Here is a 15518-nt window from a genome sequence, read left to right on the forward strand (position 1 = left end):
GTATAGTCATCTCTTATGCTGTCTAATGAAGGTATTTGAAATGAACAAATCATTGATTTTGCAGAATTCTATCATGCATTCTCCAGCATCATTTCTATCATCAAGGCCATATTTTCCAACTACTGATCCTTCCTCTTTGCTCCCAACCTTTGCATTCCAATCACCGGTAATGATCAATAATGCATTTTGATTGCATGTTTGATCAATTTCAGATTGAAGAAGTTGGTAGAATTTTTCTATTTCATCCTCACTGGCTTTAGCGGTTGGTACGTAAATTTGAATAATAGTGGTATTAACTGGGCTTCCCTGTAGGAGCATAGATATTATCCTATCACAGATAGTGTTGTACCTCATGACTGATATGTATATGTATATATTGTTGTTTGTTGTTAAGTGCCGTCAAGTTGATTCTGACTCCAAGGAGCAGCTGGTAAGTTTGAGCTGCTGACATTATATTTTGTAGTACAATGCTGATCCTTCAATGCCACACCATTAGTATATATATATTTATATCCCGAAGATATGTAAAAGTTTGAAAGAGGATATTGGTACATGAGTACCTTTCCTGAAAACACAACAGGAAAAGTGATGAAAACCTCTTAGATATTAGCAAACATCTTAAGGCAAAGAGTAATTGGCTCAGGAGTATAGGCTCAGGGGACACCATGGTCTATTAGCATAGCATAGTTCACAAAGACAATGTTCTGCACCCTACTTTGGTGAGTAGCCTCTGGGATATCAAAAACTCATGAATGGCTATATAAGGTACAGCTATTGGTCTCTCCATGTGCAGAAGAAAGAAGAGTGATGAGAATTGAAGATTCTTGGAATCAGTGAGTCCCATGAACTAATGTGAACATCAGTCTCCATGACTCTGAGACCAGAAGAACTAGATGGTGCCCAGCTACCACTTCCCACCACTCTCAAAGAAATCACATTAAAAAGTACCGGATATAGTGGCAGAATATGTGGAACAAAACACAAAATTATTTTTAAAAAAGGCCAGGCTTACTGGTCATAAAGACTGGAGGAATCGGAGACTGTGGCCCTTGACCACCCTTCAGGTCTGGAAAGGAACTTACTTTCATGGACCAGCTTTCAGCCAAGCAACAGATAGGTATATGTATATAGTGGGGACAACAACTCTACTAAGGTATACTCACTGTGAATGATGGAGCAGTCACTCATTCAAAATCAAACAGGCAACATGTACGTAAGGACAAAGTTGAGAAGGATGGGACAATGGGCAAAATGGAAATAGGAATGACAGGGAAGAAGCAGGATTACTGCTGTTGCATGAAGGGGATTGCAATCATTGAGATGAAACAAAGTGTATGATTTGTTGAATGTAAAATGGATCATCTTGTCTGTAAACCTCTATTCAATTTACAATAAAAAGTTAAAAAAAAGAATCGATAGCGTTGAAGGAAGATGTCCAAACTACACTGAAGGCATTAATGAAAAACAAGCTTTCAGGAGTGATGGAATACAAAGAGAAGTTTCAGCAAATGATTGAAGCACTCACGAATCACTCATCATCTGGTCCTGCATCTGGATTGGAAGAAGGCTCATTAACAACTTGTGATATGCAGATAACAAAACTTTGCTTGCTGAAAGCAAAGAGGACTTGAAGCACTTACTGGAGAAAATTACCACATTCAGTATTGAGTTCAGTATAGAACTCAAAGAAAATAAAAAATTCTCACAACTGGACCAATAAATAACATTATGATAAATGGATAAAATATTGAAGTTGCCAAGGATTTCAGTTTCCTTGGGCCCACAATCAGTGCTAATGGAAGCAGCAGTCAGGAAATCAAAGGACATACTATATTGGGCACATCTGCTGCAAAAGACCTTTAAAGTGTTAAAGAGCAAAGATGTCACTGAGAACTAAGGTGCCTGACCCAAACCATGATATTTTCAGTCATCTCATATACATGTGAAAGCTGGACAATGAATAAGGAACACTGGACAAGAACTGATACATTTGAATTTATGGTGTTGGTGAAGAACATTGAAAGTACTACAGACTGCCAAAAGAACAAACATCTGTCTTGGAAGAAGCACAACCAGAATGCTCATTAGAAATATTGCGTCTCTCTACCTTGGAAATGTTATCAGGAGGTACCAGTCCCTGGAGAAGAACATCATACTTGGTAAAGTAGAGGGTCAGCAAAAAGAGGAAGACCCCCAACAAGATGGATTGACACAGTGGCTTCCATATTGGATTTAGACATAACAACAATTGTGAGGATGGCTCAGGACCCAATAGAGTTTTGTTGTGTTGTGCTCAGGGTTGCTATGAGTTGGAGTTGACTTGACACCCTTAACAACACCTCTACCATCACAAACTATACTGTTCAAGGAAGAAGGGTGGAATAAATAAATGGTCACTGGTGCAAAAGCTGCCCTTGCCCTTCTATCTGGAACACCCCACTTTGAGTGTTGTTATAGGATAAGCATTGAATTTCTGACCACAAGGTTGACAGTTCAAACCTACCAGCTACTCCTCAGAAATCCTATACAGAACTAACTCAATGGCACTTAACAGCAACAGCGCCCATGCTCTAAGAAGGAGGCATAGGTATCCCCTCTTTCTGAATGCTCATTCTGATGCCACTTCCCCTCCCTCAAACTTGGGTCAAGCGTCTCTGCTGTGTTTTAACAGGCCCTGTGCTTCTTCCCACCTTCCTCCCAGCTCTTTGTGCTCAGTATTGGAATTGCCTATATACACATCTGACTGTCCCATTCAACTGTGACCTCCTTGAGGGCAGGCAGCTACTGTGCCCTCTTTGTCACTGATGTCTCCCTAGGGTCTGGTGCAGCGTGAGGGTCCAGCAAATACTTGTTGAGTATCTAGGTGCTGGTGGGAGAGCAGAGTGCAGTTTCTGGAGTCATCAGAGTAGGCTTCCTGGAAGAGGGTTGATGGGAATAGGATGCACACAAGCAGGCATCTGTTTGTGTCTGAGTCTGTGCCCAGCCCTGGGCCAGTCACAGTCCAGAGGCTCTGTTACCCCATCTCACAGCTGCCTGTCTCTTTCTCTGACAGATAAGCTCTTCTATATCTACACATCAGGCACCACTGGGCTGCCAAAAGCTGCCATTGTGGTACATAGCAGGTAAGGACCAGGAACCTGGGATGGGTAGGTAGGCCTGTGAGCCTATCCTCCTGCTTTTCAAGGGGCCCACTGAGTCCTTCCACTCTCTCCCCTTCCAGGTATTACCGAATGGCTGCCCTGGTGTACTATGGATTCCGCATGCGGCCGGATGACATCGTCTATGATTGTCTACCCCTCTATCACTCAGCAGGTAATCCTGGTCCAACCCCCTCAACCTCCAGCACCAGTCCTAAGTCCTCCACTGTCAGCATGTTGTAGTGAAAACGTATGAGCTTAAGGCTTAGGGCTTAGGGTCATATATGAGTTCAAATGCAGCACTACCGTTGATTCCACGTTGTCTCATGATCTGTTAAATAAGATGGCCAGGCAGCTTCAGGGTGTATGTGGCAGTGTCCCACCGGGTGCCTGGCAGGCAGGTCTGATGGTTTTCCTTCCACAGATGTGCACAGCACTGCTACTTGTCTCAGGGACTTGGAGGCAGAGCTAGATACAGATTGAGTAGATAGAGTTCCTGTCCTTGAAGGTGCTTCGAGTCAGGTGTGTGAGTTTGGGGCAGGATGCATGATGGGAACCCACCTAACTCTAATACATGCAATGGTATGGTGAGTGTCGAGGATGGCAGGGAGCAGGGGCTCAGTACAAAGGAAGAGCCCAGTGGTGGGGGCCCTGGAAAGTCCTCGAGGAGGAGCCCCTAGACACATGTGTGGTCGGTCCTCTTGATTGAATGGCAGCGTTGTGGGTAGGGGAGTAGGGGTTTAGGGCCATCTGGAGACCTGGGAGAGAATCTGATGAGTGTGCCCTGGATACCCATTGGCTCTAAGGATCAGGGGAGAGTTGTGATCAGTTTAAGTAGAGAGAAAAGGGAGCGACCAGGAGAAGGGGCCTGTTTGGAGGCAGGTATGGCTAAAAGGAGGTTCTGGAGGGAAAGGTGTCCTGTCTCCCTGACCTCTGGGGTTTACCCTGTGCCTTCAGGAAACATTGTGGGAATTGGACAATGCTTGCTCCATGGCATGACAGTGGTGATCCGGAAGAAGTTCTCGGCCTCACGGTTCTGGGACGATTGTGTCAAGTACAACTGTACAGTGAGTGAAAGGGAGGAAAATGAGCTGTCCCTGTCCCCTTGTTGCCCTCCCACTACCCCACTTTGGGGACACCTGTCTTACAGCTGAGGTGTCATTCAGATAAGGGTCACCCATGCATTCAGGGCCTTCGTCTTGTCCAGATGAGGAGACTGAAGACCATGGAGGGAAAGCTAGCCCTTGGGGAAAAGGCCTAGTCGGGGTACAGGCTTGGCGATTGGGAGGTGGTGAACTCAGGGGACTGGAATCACACCAAGACCACCCCCAGATTGTGCAGTACATTGGCGAGCTGTGCCGCTACCTCCTCAACCAGCCACCCCGGGAGGCAGAAAACAAGCACCAGGTGCGCATGGCGATAGGCAATGGCCTCCGGCAATCCATCTGGACCAGCTTTTCCAGTCGCTTTCATATCCCCCAGGTGGCCGAGTTCTATGGGGCCACTGAGTGCAACTGCAGCTTGGGCAACTTCGACAGCCAGGTGCGGCCCAGGTTGGGGATACACCATGGAAAGCACTGGGAGGACAGAGGGAAGGACAGAGTTCTAGCATGGGATGGTGCGGCCAGAGCACTCTTCCCTGAGTCAGACCCACATCTTGACCTTCGCAGGTGGGGGCCTGTGGCTTTAACAGCCGCATCCTCTCCTTCGTGTACCCCATCCGGCTGGTACGTGTCAATGAGGATACTATGGAGCTGATACGGGGGCCTGATGGCGTTTGCATTTCCTGCCAACCAGGTCTGCCTAGGGTTAAAGTTGGGGGCTGGTGGGGGAGGGATTGGCCTAGGAGGGAGGTGGGACAACTGTGGGTGGCGGGGGAGCCCTGCTGCAACCAGTGACCATCAGTTCTGGCCATCAGTCACCTCTTCACTTAGGGCTACAAGTCATTCATTTTTCATTCATTCATTCATTCATTCATTCATTCATTCACTGTCCTATCTATCTACCAGTCCATTCATTTATTTTCATGTTGGCTTGAGAGGACTCTGGGCCACCTAGCATGATCCTGGCTCAGACACTTAGCTCTGTTATATGGGCAAGTCATTCATGGGTACCATAATAGCACTCCTTTATCAGGTCAGCTTGAGGGTTAAGCATGGTAAAAATGTAGCAGAAAGTTCTCTTTGCAGAGCCAGGCACGATGGAGGACCCAGTAAGTGCTGACTTTGTGTTAGACTGTTCATATAGAGTTGGCCGTCCATTTGCTTCCTTGTGTGTGTGTCAGAAATGCCAAAGTCCGCTTGCTGCCCTCAGGCATTCCTAGGCTAGGGGAGAAATGGGGTGTTTTCATGGAAAAGCAGTGTGACTAGGAGTGAGTTCATAGCACAGTGTGCATTGGGGGGCGGAAAGAACAGATGGATCTGAGTCCACTCTCCCAACCCCCAGGTGAGCCAGGCCAGCTGGTGGGCCGCATTATCCAGAAGGACCCCTTGCGCCGCTTTGACGGCTACCTCAACCAGGGTGCCAACAACAAGAAGATCGCCAAGGATGTCTTCAAGAAGGGGGACCAGGCCTACCTCACTGGTGGGTATGCTGTCTCCCCAGCCCGGGGTAGGAAGGAATGAGGGGACCTTCTCTACCTCCGAGAACACCTCTTCAGGACTCCCCTAGGGCCAGCCCTTATGTTGAGACCCAGTCGGGAGAGCCTGGGTTAGACCTCTGTGTGCAGAGCAGGGACAGGCCCAAGCCCTGCCTCTCACAACTCCCCACTAGGCGATGTGCTGGTGATGGACGAGCTGGGCTACCTGTACTTCCGAGACCGCACTGGGGACACATTCCGCTGGAAGGGGGAGAACGTGTCCACCACCGAGGTGGAAGGCATACTCAGCCGTCTGCTGGACATGGCTGATGTGGCAGTGTATGGCGTTGAGGTGCCAGGTACGTGTAGGGAGGTTGGGGGCACATGTGGCCAGGCCTCCAATCCCATGAGCCTCTCACTGTCTACCTTACTGCCCCCCAGGAACTGAGGGCCGAGCTGGCATGGCTGCTGTGGCCAAACCCACTGATACCTGTGACCTGGAACACTTTGCGAAGGTCCTGGAAAAGGAGCTGCCCCTATATGCCCGCCCCATTTTCCTGCGATTCCTGCATGAGCTACACAAGACAGGTCTGTCCCCAACCCTACTCAACTTCCAGGCTCCAGATCTAGGTCCCTTCTGGTTTCCTTCTTAAGAGGCCTAGGTAGCCATCATTTGACCACCAGCCATAGCTTTGCCAAGGAGTTGATCAGATGAGAGCCTGAACCTTAGAGAGCGAGGTTCACCTGTTCAATAATTACAAAACTTCTGACTCATAGGAACTCTGGAGGGCAGAGTAGAACTGCTCCCTAGGATTTCCAAGATGGTAAATCTTTATAGGAGCAGGCAGCCTCATCCTAAACCTTGGGTTGGCCTAATGCTTAGCCCACTGTGCTACTAGGACTCCTTGTTGTTATGTGCCATCTAGTTCGTTCCGACTCATAGTGACCCTATATAGGGTTTTCAAGGAGCTGGTGAGTTTGAACTGCCAACCTTATGGTTAGTAGTCCAGTGCTTATCCTATAATGCTACACTAGGACTACTTAGTGGGACATATATTTCTTGAATACCTACAATATGTCAGGCAACATGCTAAGCCTTAGGGATAAAGGTAAAACTTCTAGCAGAACCTTTGCTTTCTTAGAACTTCTAGAACAGTGAGGAAGGAAGCCATAGGGCAAGGAGTTCCAAAGATGATGATTGGAATACAGAAAATTGGGTTGTCAGAAAACTGAATGATAGGGGTTTGGCCTACTGCTGGAATGGCTGAGAGGCTCCCATGAGGAGTGACATTTAAACTGAGACTTGAATGAAAGGGAAGATTTTAGGGGAGTGGGAGGTTTTCCCACTGTGGGAACAGCAAGTATGAAGTTCTCAAGGCGAGAAGGAATGAAAGGAAACCCTGAAGGCTGGAGTAGTGGAGTGGAGTGAGATGGGACAGAGAGACTAGCAGGGACCAGAACCCAGGGTCTTGTGGGCCAGTGTGGGGATTTGGAATACCCCATGGGCAGTAGGGAGCTACCAAAAAGTTTGTGTAGGGTAGTATCCTGGTCAGATGTGTGTTCTGCAAAGCTCTCTGGCTGCTGTGGAGGCTTGCAGAGGGCTATAGGCAGGGAGATGAATGAGGGGCTGCCACAGTAGCCGTGGTATAAGCCGAGTGGTGTGGCCACTGTCAGCCAGCAGAGCAGTTCCATCCTCCCAGCTCTGGCCTCCTGAAGCTCAGTTCTTTGGTGGGCAGGACGTGCTGAAGCTGGTACCCAGACCTTCCTCTACTCTCCTCAGTCCTGGCCTAGCCTTCCCATTGTAGATTGTAGCGCTGGATGGGGTCACTGGTGCTGAACTGCAATCTCCCCCAGGATTGAACAATGGTGACTTCTCTCTATTCTAGGGGTACTATCAGTCCTAGGGTTTAAGATTCATCTTGCTGTAGAACAGACCACCCCAAAACTTACTGCTCTAAACAGTCACTTTCCTTCCTCATGATTCTCTGGTCCAATGATTTTGAGGCTAAGTTCAGCCTTCATCCCACTTAGGGGTGTCTGCTAGCTGGGGAGAGCAACCGTTCTTAGCAGTCAACTGGTGACTCATCTGGAGCTGAGTGGTCAAAGATGGCCTCAGCTCAGCGGGTAGATTGTACGTTGCTTTTTGGCGAAACGTTCTGTGGTGATGAAAATGTTCTGTATCTGATCTGTCCAACGTGGTAGCTTACTGCTAGGCCTGCATGCCTCTTAAGCACTTGAAATGTGAGCAGTGTAATGGGGGAATTGAATTAAAAATTTTGTTTCATTCAATTGAATTTGAATTTTAAAACTTCCAAGTGACTCACTGTTGCTTCTCCTGCCCTTTCCAGAATTTTTCTGTGAAAGTTTCATGTCCATGTTATGCCTACCGTATGGCCAGTGGCTATCATTTGGACAGTGACAGTCTAGCAGGTCTTAGCTGGAGTGACTCATCTCTGATTCATATGGCTTCTCATCTTCAAAAAGCTGATGCACTCTTCTCCGGGCACCCCCGAGAAGGTGGGGCAGAAGCTTCAAAACTCTTTGAGGCCTAGACTCATTCAGAACCCCCACAACATTTATTTCTGCCACATTCTATTGGCACAAGAAAGTTATAAGGCCAGTTCAAAGTCAAGTGAGGGTGGTGGTAGTTGTTATATGCTGTTAAGTTGGTTCCAACTCATAGCGACTCTTTATAGGGTTTCTGAGGTGCGGCTGGTGGGTTTGAACCGCTAACCTTGTGGTTAGCAGTCCAGTACTTATTCTACAGTACCACACCAGGATTCTTGTTGTTAAGTACCGTCGAGTCGGTTCTGACCCATAGCGACCCTGTATAGGGTTTCCGAGGAGCAGCTGGGGAGCTTGAACCACCAACCTTGCAGTTCAAACCGATGTCGCAGTCCAGTGCATTAATCCACAGCACCACACCAGGGTTAAAACATATAAAATACAGCTGAGCACCACCCTCGAGAGATTAATGTACGAATTAGATGAGACCATACCTGTACACTGTAGGCACTCACATAAAAGGAACCATCACAGTTATAAGACCCAAGTTCTGCTTCCTGCTCAGTGAGCAAGTGGTTTCCCTTCTTCAGTCCTCAGTTTCTCCATCTGCAAAATTGAGGTAGTGGTGACACAGTCTGGCCTGTCCCCTGCCCTGCTTAATAGGGTTACTCGTAGAAGCAGCACATAATGTAACAGATGGCGCATTCATGTGTGTGTGAAAATTAGCACAGTGGAACACGTACCAATTCAATACATTCTACATGTACACTTGTTACAACAATCACATTCTCCAAGTTTTGCAGTTATTGTCATTATCATTTTCACATAATTGTACCACTATTAGATAAGCTCACTGTTCCCTCAGCATCTCACCTGACCTTGTGAACTGTTTGTTATTGTCCGTTTGATCCCATATACATTGCACTTTAAGGGAGCACAATGCTTAAGCCAGACATCCGTCCTTTACTTATTAAGCTGAGGTGTGGCGCTGTGGGATCAGCACTGAACTGCGAACAACGAAGTCGATGGTTCAAACCCACCAACTGCTCCTGGGAAATCCTGTACAGTGTCGCTATGAGTTGGAACCAACTCAAGGGCACTTAACAACGATTTATTTAAAGCGATTTCAGGGGATATTTTCAAGTTAAAATTGAAAGATTATCTCAGGTCAAGCACTTCAAGGCATCCTTAGGTGGACTATGCCCCCTAATCCCTCCCTTCCCCTTTTTCTGCTTTCTTTCCAACCCTTCTTCCTTCTTATTCCTCCTCAGCACTGGAGGTTGGGATCTTGGGAGTTTGAGTCTCTGCCCTGCACCATCTGATTTTCTTCTCTCTTGTCTCCCCTACTCCCCCAGGGACCTACAAGTTCCAGAAGGCAGAGCTGCGGAAGGAGGGCTTTGACCCAGCTGTTGTGAAAGACCCACTGTTCTATCTGGACAGCCGGAAAGGCCGCTACATCCCGCTGGACCAAGAAGCCTACACCCGCATCCAGGCAGGCGAGGAGAAGCTGTGATTTGCCCGTGTCCCTCTGTGGGCCAGTGGATGCTGGATTCAGAGCCCCAGCTCCCACCCAGAGGGGTCCTGGGTGATGCCAGACCAAAGCAAGCAGGGTCTAGCACCTCCACCCCCGAGGTGCTGATCCCCTCCCTTAAAAACTGCCAAGTGACTCACTGCCACCTCCCCCACTCCCGCCAGAGGTTTTCTGTGAAAGCCTCAGGTCTGTGTTATGTCTCCAAGGCTGGGAGGTCCTCCGGGCCCCAGGCTGAGACTGACTGGGCTCCCTCAGGATGATGTCTTGGGTTAGGGCAGAGAGAGGTGGAGGGGTCACCAGGCTCTCCCCAGCTAGCAGACACCCCTAATTGGGACCAAGGCAGAAGCTGCCAGACTCAGGAAGCCAGCAGAGTAGATGGGAGCAGCAGTGGTCCAGCTGGTCAGGTGGCCAAAGAGCCCCAAGTGTCACTCAGCCCTGACAGAGCCTTCAGGAGAGTAGGAGGAGGAGCTGGCATGGCCCCAACTGCCCTGTCCGTGGCCTGAGACCTGGACAGAGCATCCCTTCTCTCCTCCTCTCATCTTCCTCTCGGGTCGCTGCCTGGCTGTCCCTCAGACAGGGCTTTTCTGTCTTTGTGGGTCTGCCCATGTCACCGTCTCCATCTCAGTCCTGGCCTGGCTCTGAGAGGAGGAGGAACAGGGTGGGAGGCTCAGGGGCCAATAAACTCTGCCTTGACTCCCCCTAGGCTGTGTGCATGCCACCTGAGCTCACTCCACCCCCAGCCTGTTTTCAGGCTCTACTGGGCCTCTCCCTCCTGACCTATCTACCCACTCATCCATTCATCCACTTAAACCCTAAGATTCTGGCATGGAGTATGTTACCGCCCTTGTCCTCAGTCTCATGTCTCTGACAGACAGTTCCCATCTGAGTCTGGTCAGGTGATCAACAGTGTTGGACTTGAAAGTCCAGAATCACCTCTTGCTGATAAGTTTGTGGCCTTGAGCAAATGACTCAGTTTCCTCAACTGTGAAATGGAAGGAATCACTTAAGCGCCTTCAGAGAACTAAAGGACCCATTTAGCTCCATTATGGTGAAGGCACTGTTAAGAGTCTTTGAAGGGAAAACCCTAACTTAGGGCAGGGTCCCACCTCCAGACCCTTGCTCATGCTCTTCACTTCGTTTGGGGTCCATGTCCCTAGTTACTTAGGTGCTAGAGAAGTTAGCCCAGGGGGCTGTGAGAGCCAGAGCAGGCTGCCTAAGCAGGCCCATGCAAAGTCCAGAAGTTTCTGGAGGAGAGTGTTTACCAAGCCACACTGTCAGCAGTGCCACTGAGAGCCCCTTGACATCCAGTGGAGAAACTCACAGCTTAATGGGAAAGAGCCACCCAACCCATGACAGAGGGCACACCCGGTGCTTTAGCTTCACTGTTTAGCCCTTAACCACAAGTCTATGAGGGGGGTATTACAAATGGGCTTTTCTAGGAAAGAACCAGAATGTGAAGATTTTGAGTCACTTGGTCCAGGTCACACAGCAAATGCTGGGGTTGCAATACAAGCTCCAGCCTGGCTCCAGGGGTCCAGCTGCCCTTCTGCTGGCCACACGCTAGGTCAGCCGGTGGTTCAGATGGAAGGTGTCCAGGCAGAGAAATCTGGAGTGCCTCGAAGTGGAAGTGACCTTTGAAAGAGGAATCTGGTCCTCTCAGATGAGGGAAAAGGGGAAGCAGAGCTGGAGTGAGATGCTAAAAGGGAGTTGGGAGAAAGCATGATTAAATGCAGTGCCCTAATATTACCAGCAGAGGGCGCGCAGAGCTTGGAAAATCCAGTCCTAGCCCTTTGAGCCTTGCCCAGGATTGCAAGAAGGGGCTAGGAGCCTCCACCCTCACCTTCAAGCAGGTACCCAACCCAGAGGGCCCCATGGCAGACCTCTGAAAACTTTTGGTCAGGCTTTTAAGGGTCTGGGCTTGGTTGACAGTGTGGCTGTCTTTAAACATCAGTAGTGAGTTCTCTTCGATGAGAAGAAGCCTCTGAGGGGACCCTGTACCTTCTCAAAGTTGAACTCAGTTACCAAAAAGCTGTATGGAGTTAGTAGTTAAGAGTTTCAGCTCTGGAGTCTGGCCTATAGTCAAATCCCAGGTCTACCATTTGAGAGTCAGCTTCAGTTTCCTCTCCTGTACATGGAGGTCAAGGACTCCCAAGCTTGTGTACTTGTGAAAATGAGACGATAATACATAGAAGTAAGTCTCTTAGCTCTGAGCCTGGTGCTGATCTCTGCTCACTACATGCAAGATAAAAGAAGAAAAAGAGAGATGTTCAGGGTTAAGACATTAAAGGAAGAAAGAAACCCTCCACTGCCATCAAGTGTATTCTGGATCAGAGCAACCCTAAACAGGGTCTCCAAGGTGTAAATCTTTACAGGAGCAGACAGCCTCACCTTTATCCCAAGGAGCAGCTGGTGGTTTTGAACTGCTGACCTTGTGGTTAGCAGCCTAACACCTGACCCTTAGCACAACCAGGACATCAGAGTATGCCTAAAATTTCCACTTCCACACAGGACCTTCTCCCACCCATAATGAGGGTAGGAGGCACTAGCCCTTGAAGCTCTTAGGTTAGACTGGCCCTTCTGGCTGTGGGTGTCGTCTCCATGCACAAAGAAAGTACTTCACAGTGTGAATGAAGCAGCAGGAATGTAGTGACATCTAGTCGATTCCGACACAGAGACCATGTATAGGATTTTCAAGGAGCAGCTAGTGGGTTTGAATTGCCGACCTTGGGGTTAGCAGTCCAGTGCTTATTGTACAGCACCACACCAGAATTTATTGGGAGGTTCTCGCCACATCTATTTAGAGCTGGTTAACATAGCACCTTGTAAGCTCATCTGTTGAAGGGACAGTAAAGGTCTATTGTGTGGGAGTAGGAAGGTAGGGGGAGCAGGATAGACACCCAGCTTCTGATTTGCCCTCTGGGAGCCCATCCTCAGCAGGGGGGCAGGAGACTGAGAGGAAAAAGCCTGATTAGGAGCCCTGTTAGCACAGTAATTAACCACTTTGCTTGAACCCACCAACTGCTCTGAAGGAGAAAGATGTGGCTGTCTGCTTCCTTAAAGATTGTTGTTAGTGACCCTGTATAGGGTTTCCCAGGAGAGCCTTGGAAACCTTATGGGGCAGTTCTTCAATCCTGTTCCTGTGGGGTCCTTATGAGTCAAAATCAAATTGCTAAAAGTCAAGAAGGATTTTCAGGGAAGAGTTATCCAAGAACAGAAGGGGGAGATCTCCAGAGCAGCAAAATGTAAGAACCTGGAGGCGAAGGGCCAGCTGGGCAGATCCGGTGCTGTGAGGCTGCAGGGTTAGTGGGAGAAGGGAACAGAGTTGAGGTAAACAGGAAAAATTAATCCTCTGGGTACTTCTGCTTGGATACCTCCAGGGCACACCATTAGGAAATCCTTCTAGCCAGATCCTTCAATCCATAACCCACTTCTTGAGCTCTTGCTAATGGTCACTATGTTTGAGCACTTACCATGTGCACAGAGCTCTATGGGTAGGATTAACCTCTGTCCAGAACACTTAGTAGGTCCCGTTTATATCCCCCATTAGACAGATGAGGAATCTGAAGCTTAGAGAGCCATAGCCTCCCCAAAGACCACAAAACCTGTGAATGGCAGAACTGGTTTTTTTTAAAAAAACTACCCTCCCTGAGCCTCGGTATTCTTATTCTTATCTGCAACTTGTCTGCTTCACCCGGGGAGGCCGAAGGGGCTCGCCAGGAGCGACCCCGGAGGTCCATCCCGCCCTCAGAACAGGCAAGTGGCCAAGTGGCCGCCCAGGCCAGTGCTTGGCGTATCACTTTCAACTCCTGGGAAGGAGGTTAAATACCTCTGAGGGGCCCAGAGAGACGGCAGCAGCAAGGGAGGGGGTAACCCAGTGACTTTCAAAGGGGCCTGAGGAGGGGGCCCTGCTTCCTCTGAGCCTAATGATATTCTGGACTCAGCCCTAGTCTTTGGCGGCAGTTTAACCCGAGCCGGGGCGGATTTCTTTCTCACTGATCTCAGCTTGACACCCAATTAGCACAAGAATGGGAGGAGGAAGCCTGTGAGAGGCGCCTCCCAGCCTCCCGGGGCGCGAGAGGGTAGCAGGCAGACAGACAAAGGGCTGCGGGCAGGGGGGCACCCGCGCCTTTGCCTCCCCTGGTATCCCTGCAGACCCCGCCATTGTCTCCCTAGGAGCTTCAGAAGGGATGGCGGCCAACGTCCAGTCTGGCCAGCCTATTGGAGAGGACAAGAAATGGGGCCCAAGTGGATCTGAGGAAAAGGCATTTTGGGTGAACCTAGCCCAACTAGAAGCAATGAGGGTCAGTAAGGTGGGACTGGGATCCTGGAGGCACAACCACCTGGAATGGAAGCCTGACACTTAGGGGTTGCTGGGCATATCCCAAGTTCTGAGCCTATGTTCTCATCTGAAAAATGGGAATGATAATAGTCCCCACCTCCCCACCGCACTGAGTAGTTGTGAGGAATCAATTAGATATGCATGTATAGCACCTGGCAGATATGAAGTGGGCATTCAATAAATACTCAATGAACATAATATGTTAAGAATTATTGTTAATTAAAGGACTGGATAGAGTAGGCTTGGAGTTAAGGAGAAGGAAGGATTTTACAAGAGAGCTGGACATCCCCAGAACAGGTGAGTTCCTAGTCTCTGGAGATATGCAATGAGAAGCTTGGGGACCACCTGCTTATATAGATGTGCCTTCTCCATCCTTACCTCTCCTTCCCACTATCCCCTGTGAACTTTGGCTTACATGTTACTCCTTTAGGAAGACTTCCCTAATTTCAGGCCTGGAGAAGGGGCTCACAGGCCCTGTGCATCCCTTTCATAGCATGAGTAGTGCTCTCTGGTCCATTTCTCCATGGCTTCTCCTAGAACATCAGCTTAGGAGGACTGGGACCCATTGATCTTGTTCGTCTTGTTCCCAGCATCAACACTGGGCCTGGCACTTAACAGGAGCTCAGTGAATGTTTGTCAAATGGATTAAGTTTTTCCAAATCCTCCCTAGATCTCCCTTCTGTTCTGGAAAGTGGTGGTTCCCAGGGTCAGGAGAGATTGAGCTTACTTTGGGGTGAGATCAGGCTGTAAAGGGCGCTGAATGCCTTCTAGGTAGATAGATTCTTATCTTGTTGGCAAAGAGAGGCCATTGAATGGCTGTGAGCACCAGAATGATGCTTGTTCATCCATTCACTTCACTCATTTGCTTATTCAGCAAACATTGATTAAACCTCCCAATGGGCAAAGGATCAAAGATGAATCAGACAAGGTTTCTGCCTGTGAGGAGCTAGAAGCCAATGGAAGAATCTTAGAATATTTTTGCCGAATGGACCTTAAGAAACTATTTGGTCCCAAACAATTTTTACAGGTTGGAGAAACTGAGTTCCAGAAGGGGAAATGACTTAGCCACAAAGCACAGAGAATGTGGGGCCTTTCTGTTTTACCCCAGGATTCCTTTGGGCTTTTTGAGGACCAGGAATAGGTCTATTCTGGTTTTGTTTTGCCAGTGCCCTGGAACAGTGCCTGATACATGAAACCGGCTCAGGGAAGCAGATGCAAGTGAGAAATGATGAGATGGATGAGGGTGGGGGTGGCAGAATTGGGGGTTGCAAACTCAGTTTAGAAGGGAGGCTAGTGCAAATTTGGTGACAGGATGTGGGAGGTGAGAGAGAATGAAGAACAATGTCCAGGTTTCTTGCTTGTGGTATCCCTGAGTTGGGGGGCACAGGGAGAAGTTCTTTTTAGGGAAAGAAGCATTGTACTAAGAAT

General features: G+C 48.8%; 1 protein-coding gene across 1 annotated transcript in view; it reads left to right on the forward strand.

Moving 5' to 3' along the window:
- Positions 1-10152, forward strand: part of SLC27A4 (solute carrier family 27 (fatty acid transporter), member 4) — a 20631-nt gene extending 10479 nt beyond the window's left edge. The window contains exons 5-13 of the mRNA XM_006834824.1: positions 3053-3122; positions 3221-3312; positions 4095-4204; positions 4470-4679; positions 4808-4934; positions 5583-5720; positions 5910-6074; positions 6157-6303; positions 9576-10152. Of these exons, the coding sequence (XP_006834887.1) occupies positions 3053-3122; positions 3221-3312; positions 4095-4204; positions 4470-4679; positions 4808-4934; positions 5583-5720; positions 5910-6074; positions 6157-6303; positions 9576-9733 (1217 nt within the window). The 3' untranslated portion in view covers positions 9734-10152. The remainder of the gene's footprint in view (positions 1-3052; positions 3123-3220; positions 3313-4094; positions 4205-4469; positions 4680-4807; positions 4935-5582; positions 5721-5909; positions 6075-6156; positions 6304-9575) is intronic.
- Positions 10153-15518: the final 5366 nt, after the last annotated feature.

The sequence above is a fragment of the Chrysochloris asiatica genome, unplaced genomic scaffold (assembly GCF_000296735.1).
Source record: "Chrysochloris asiatica unplaced genomic scaffold, ChrAsi1.0 scaffold00014, whole genome shotgun sequence".
Taxonomy (NCBI): Eukaryota; Metazoa; Chordata; class Mammalia; order Afrosoricida; family Chrysochloridae; genus Chrysochloris; species Chrysochloris asiatica.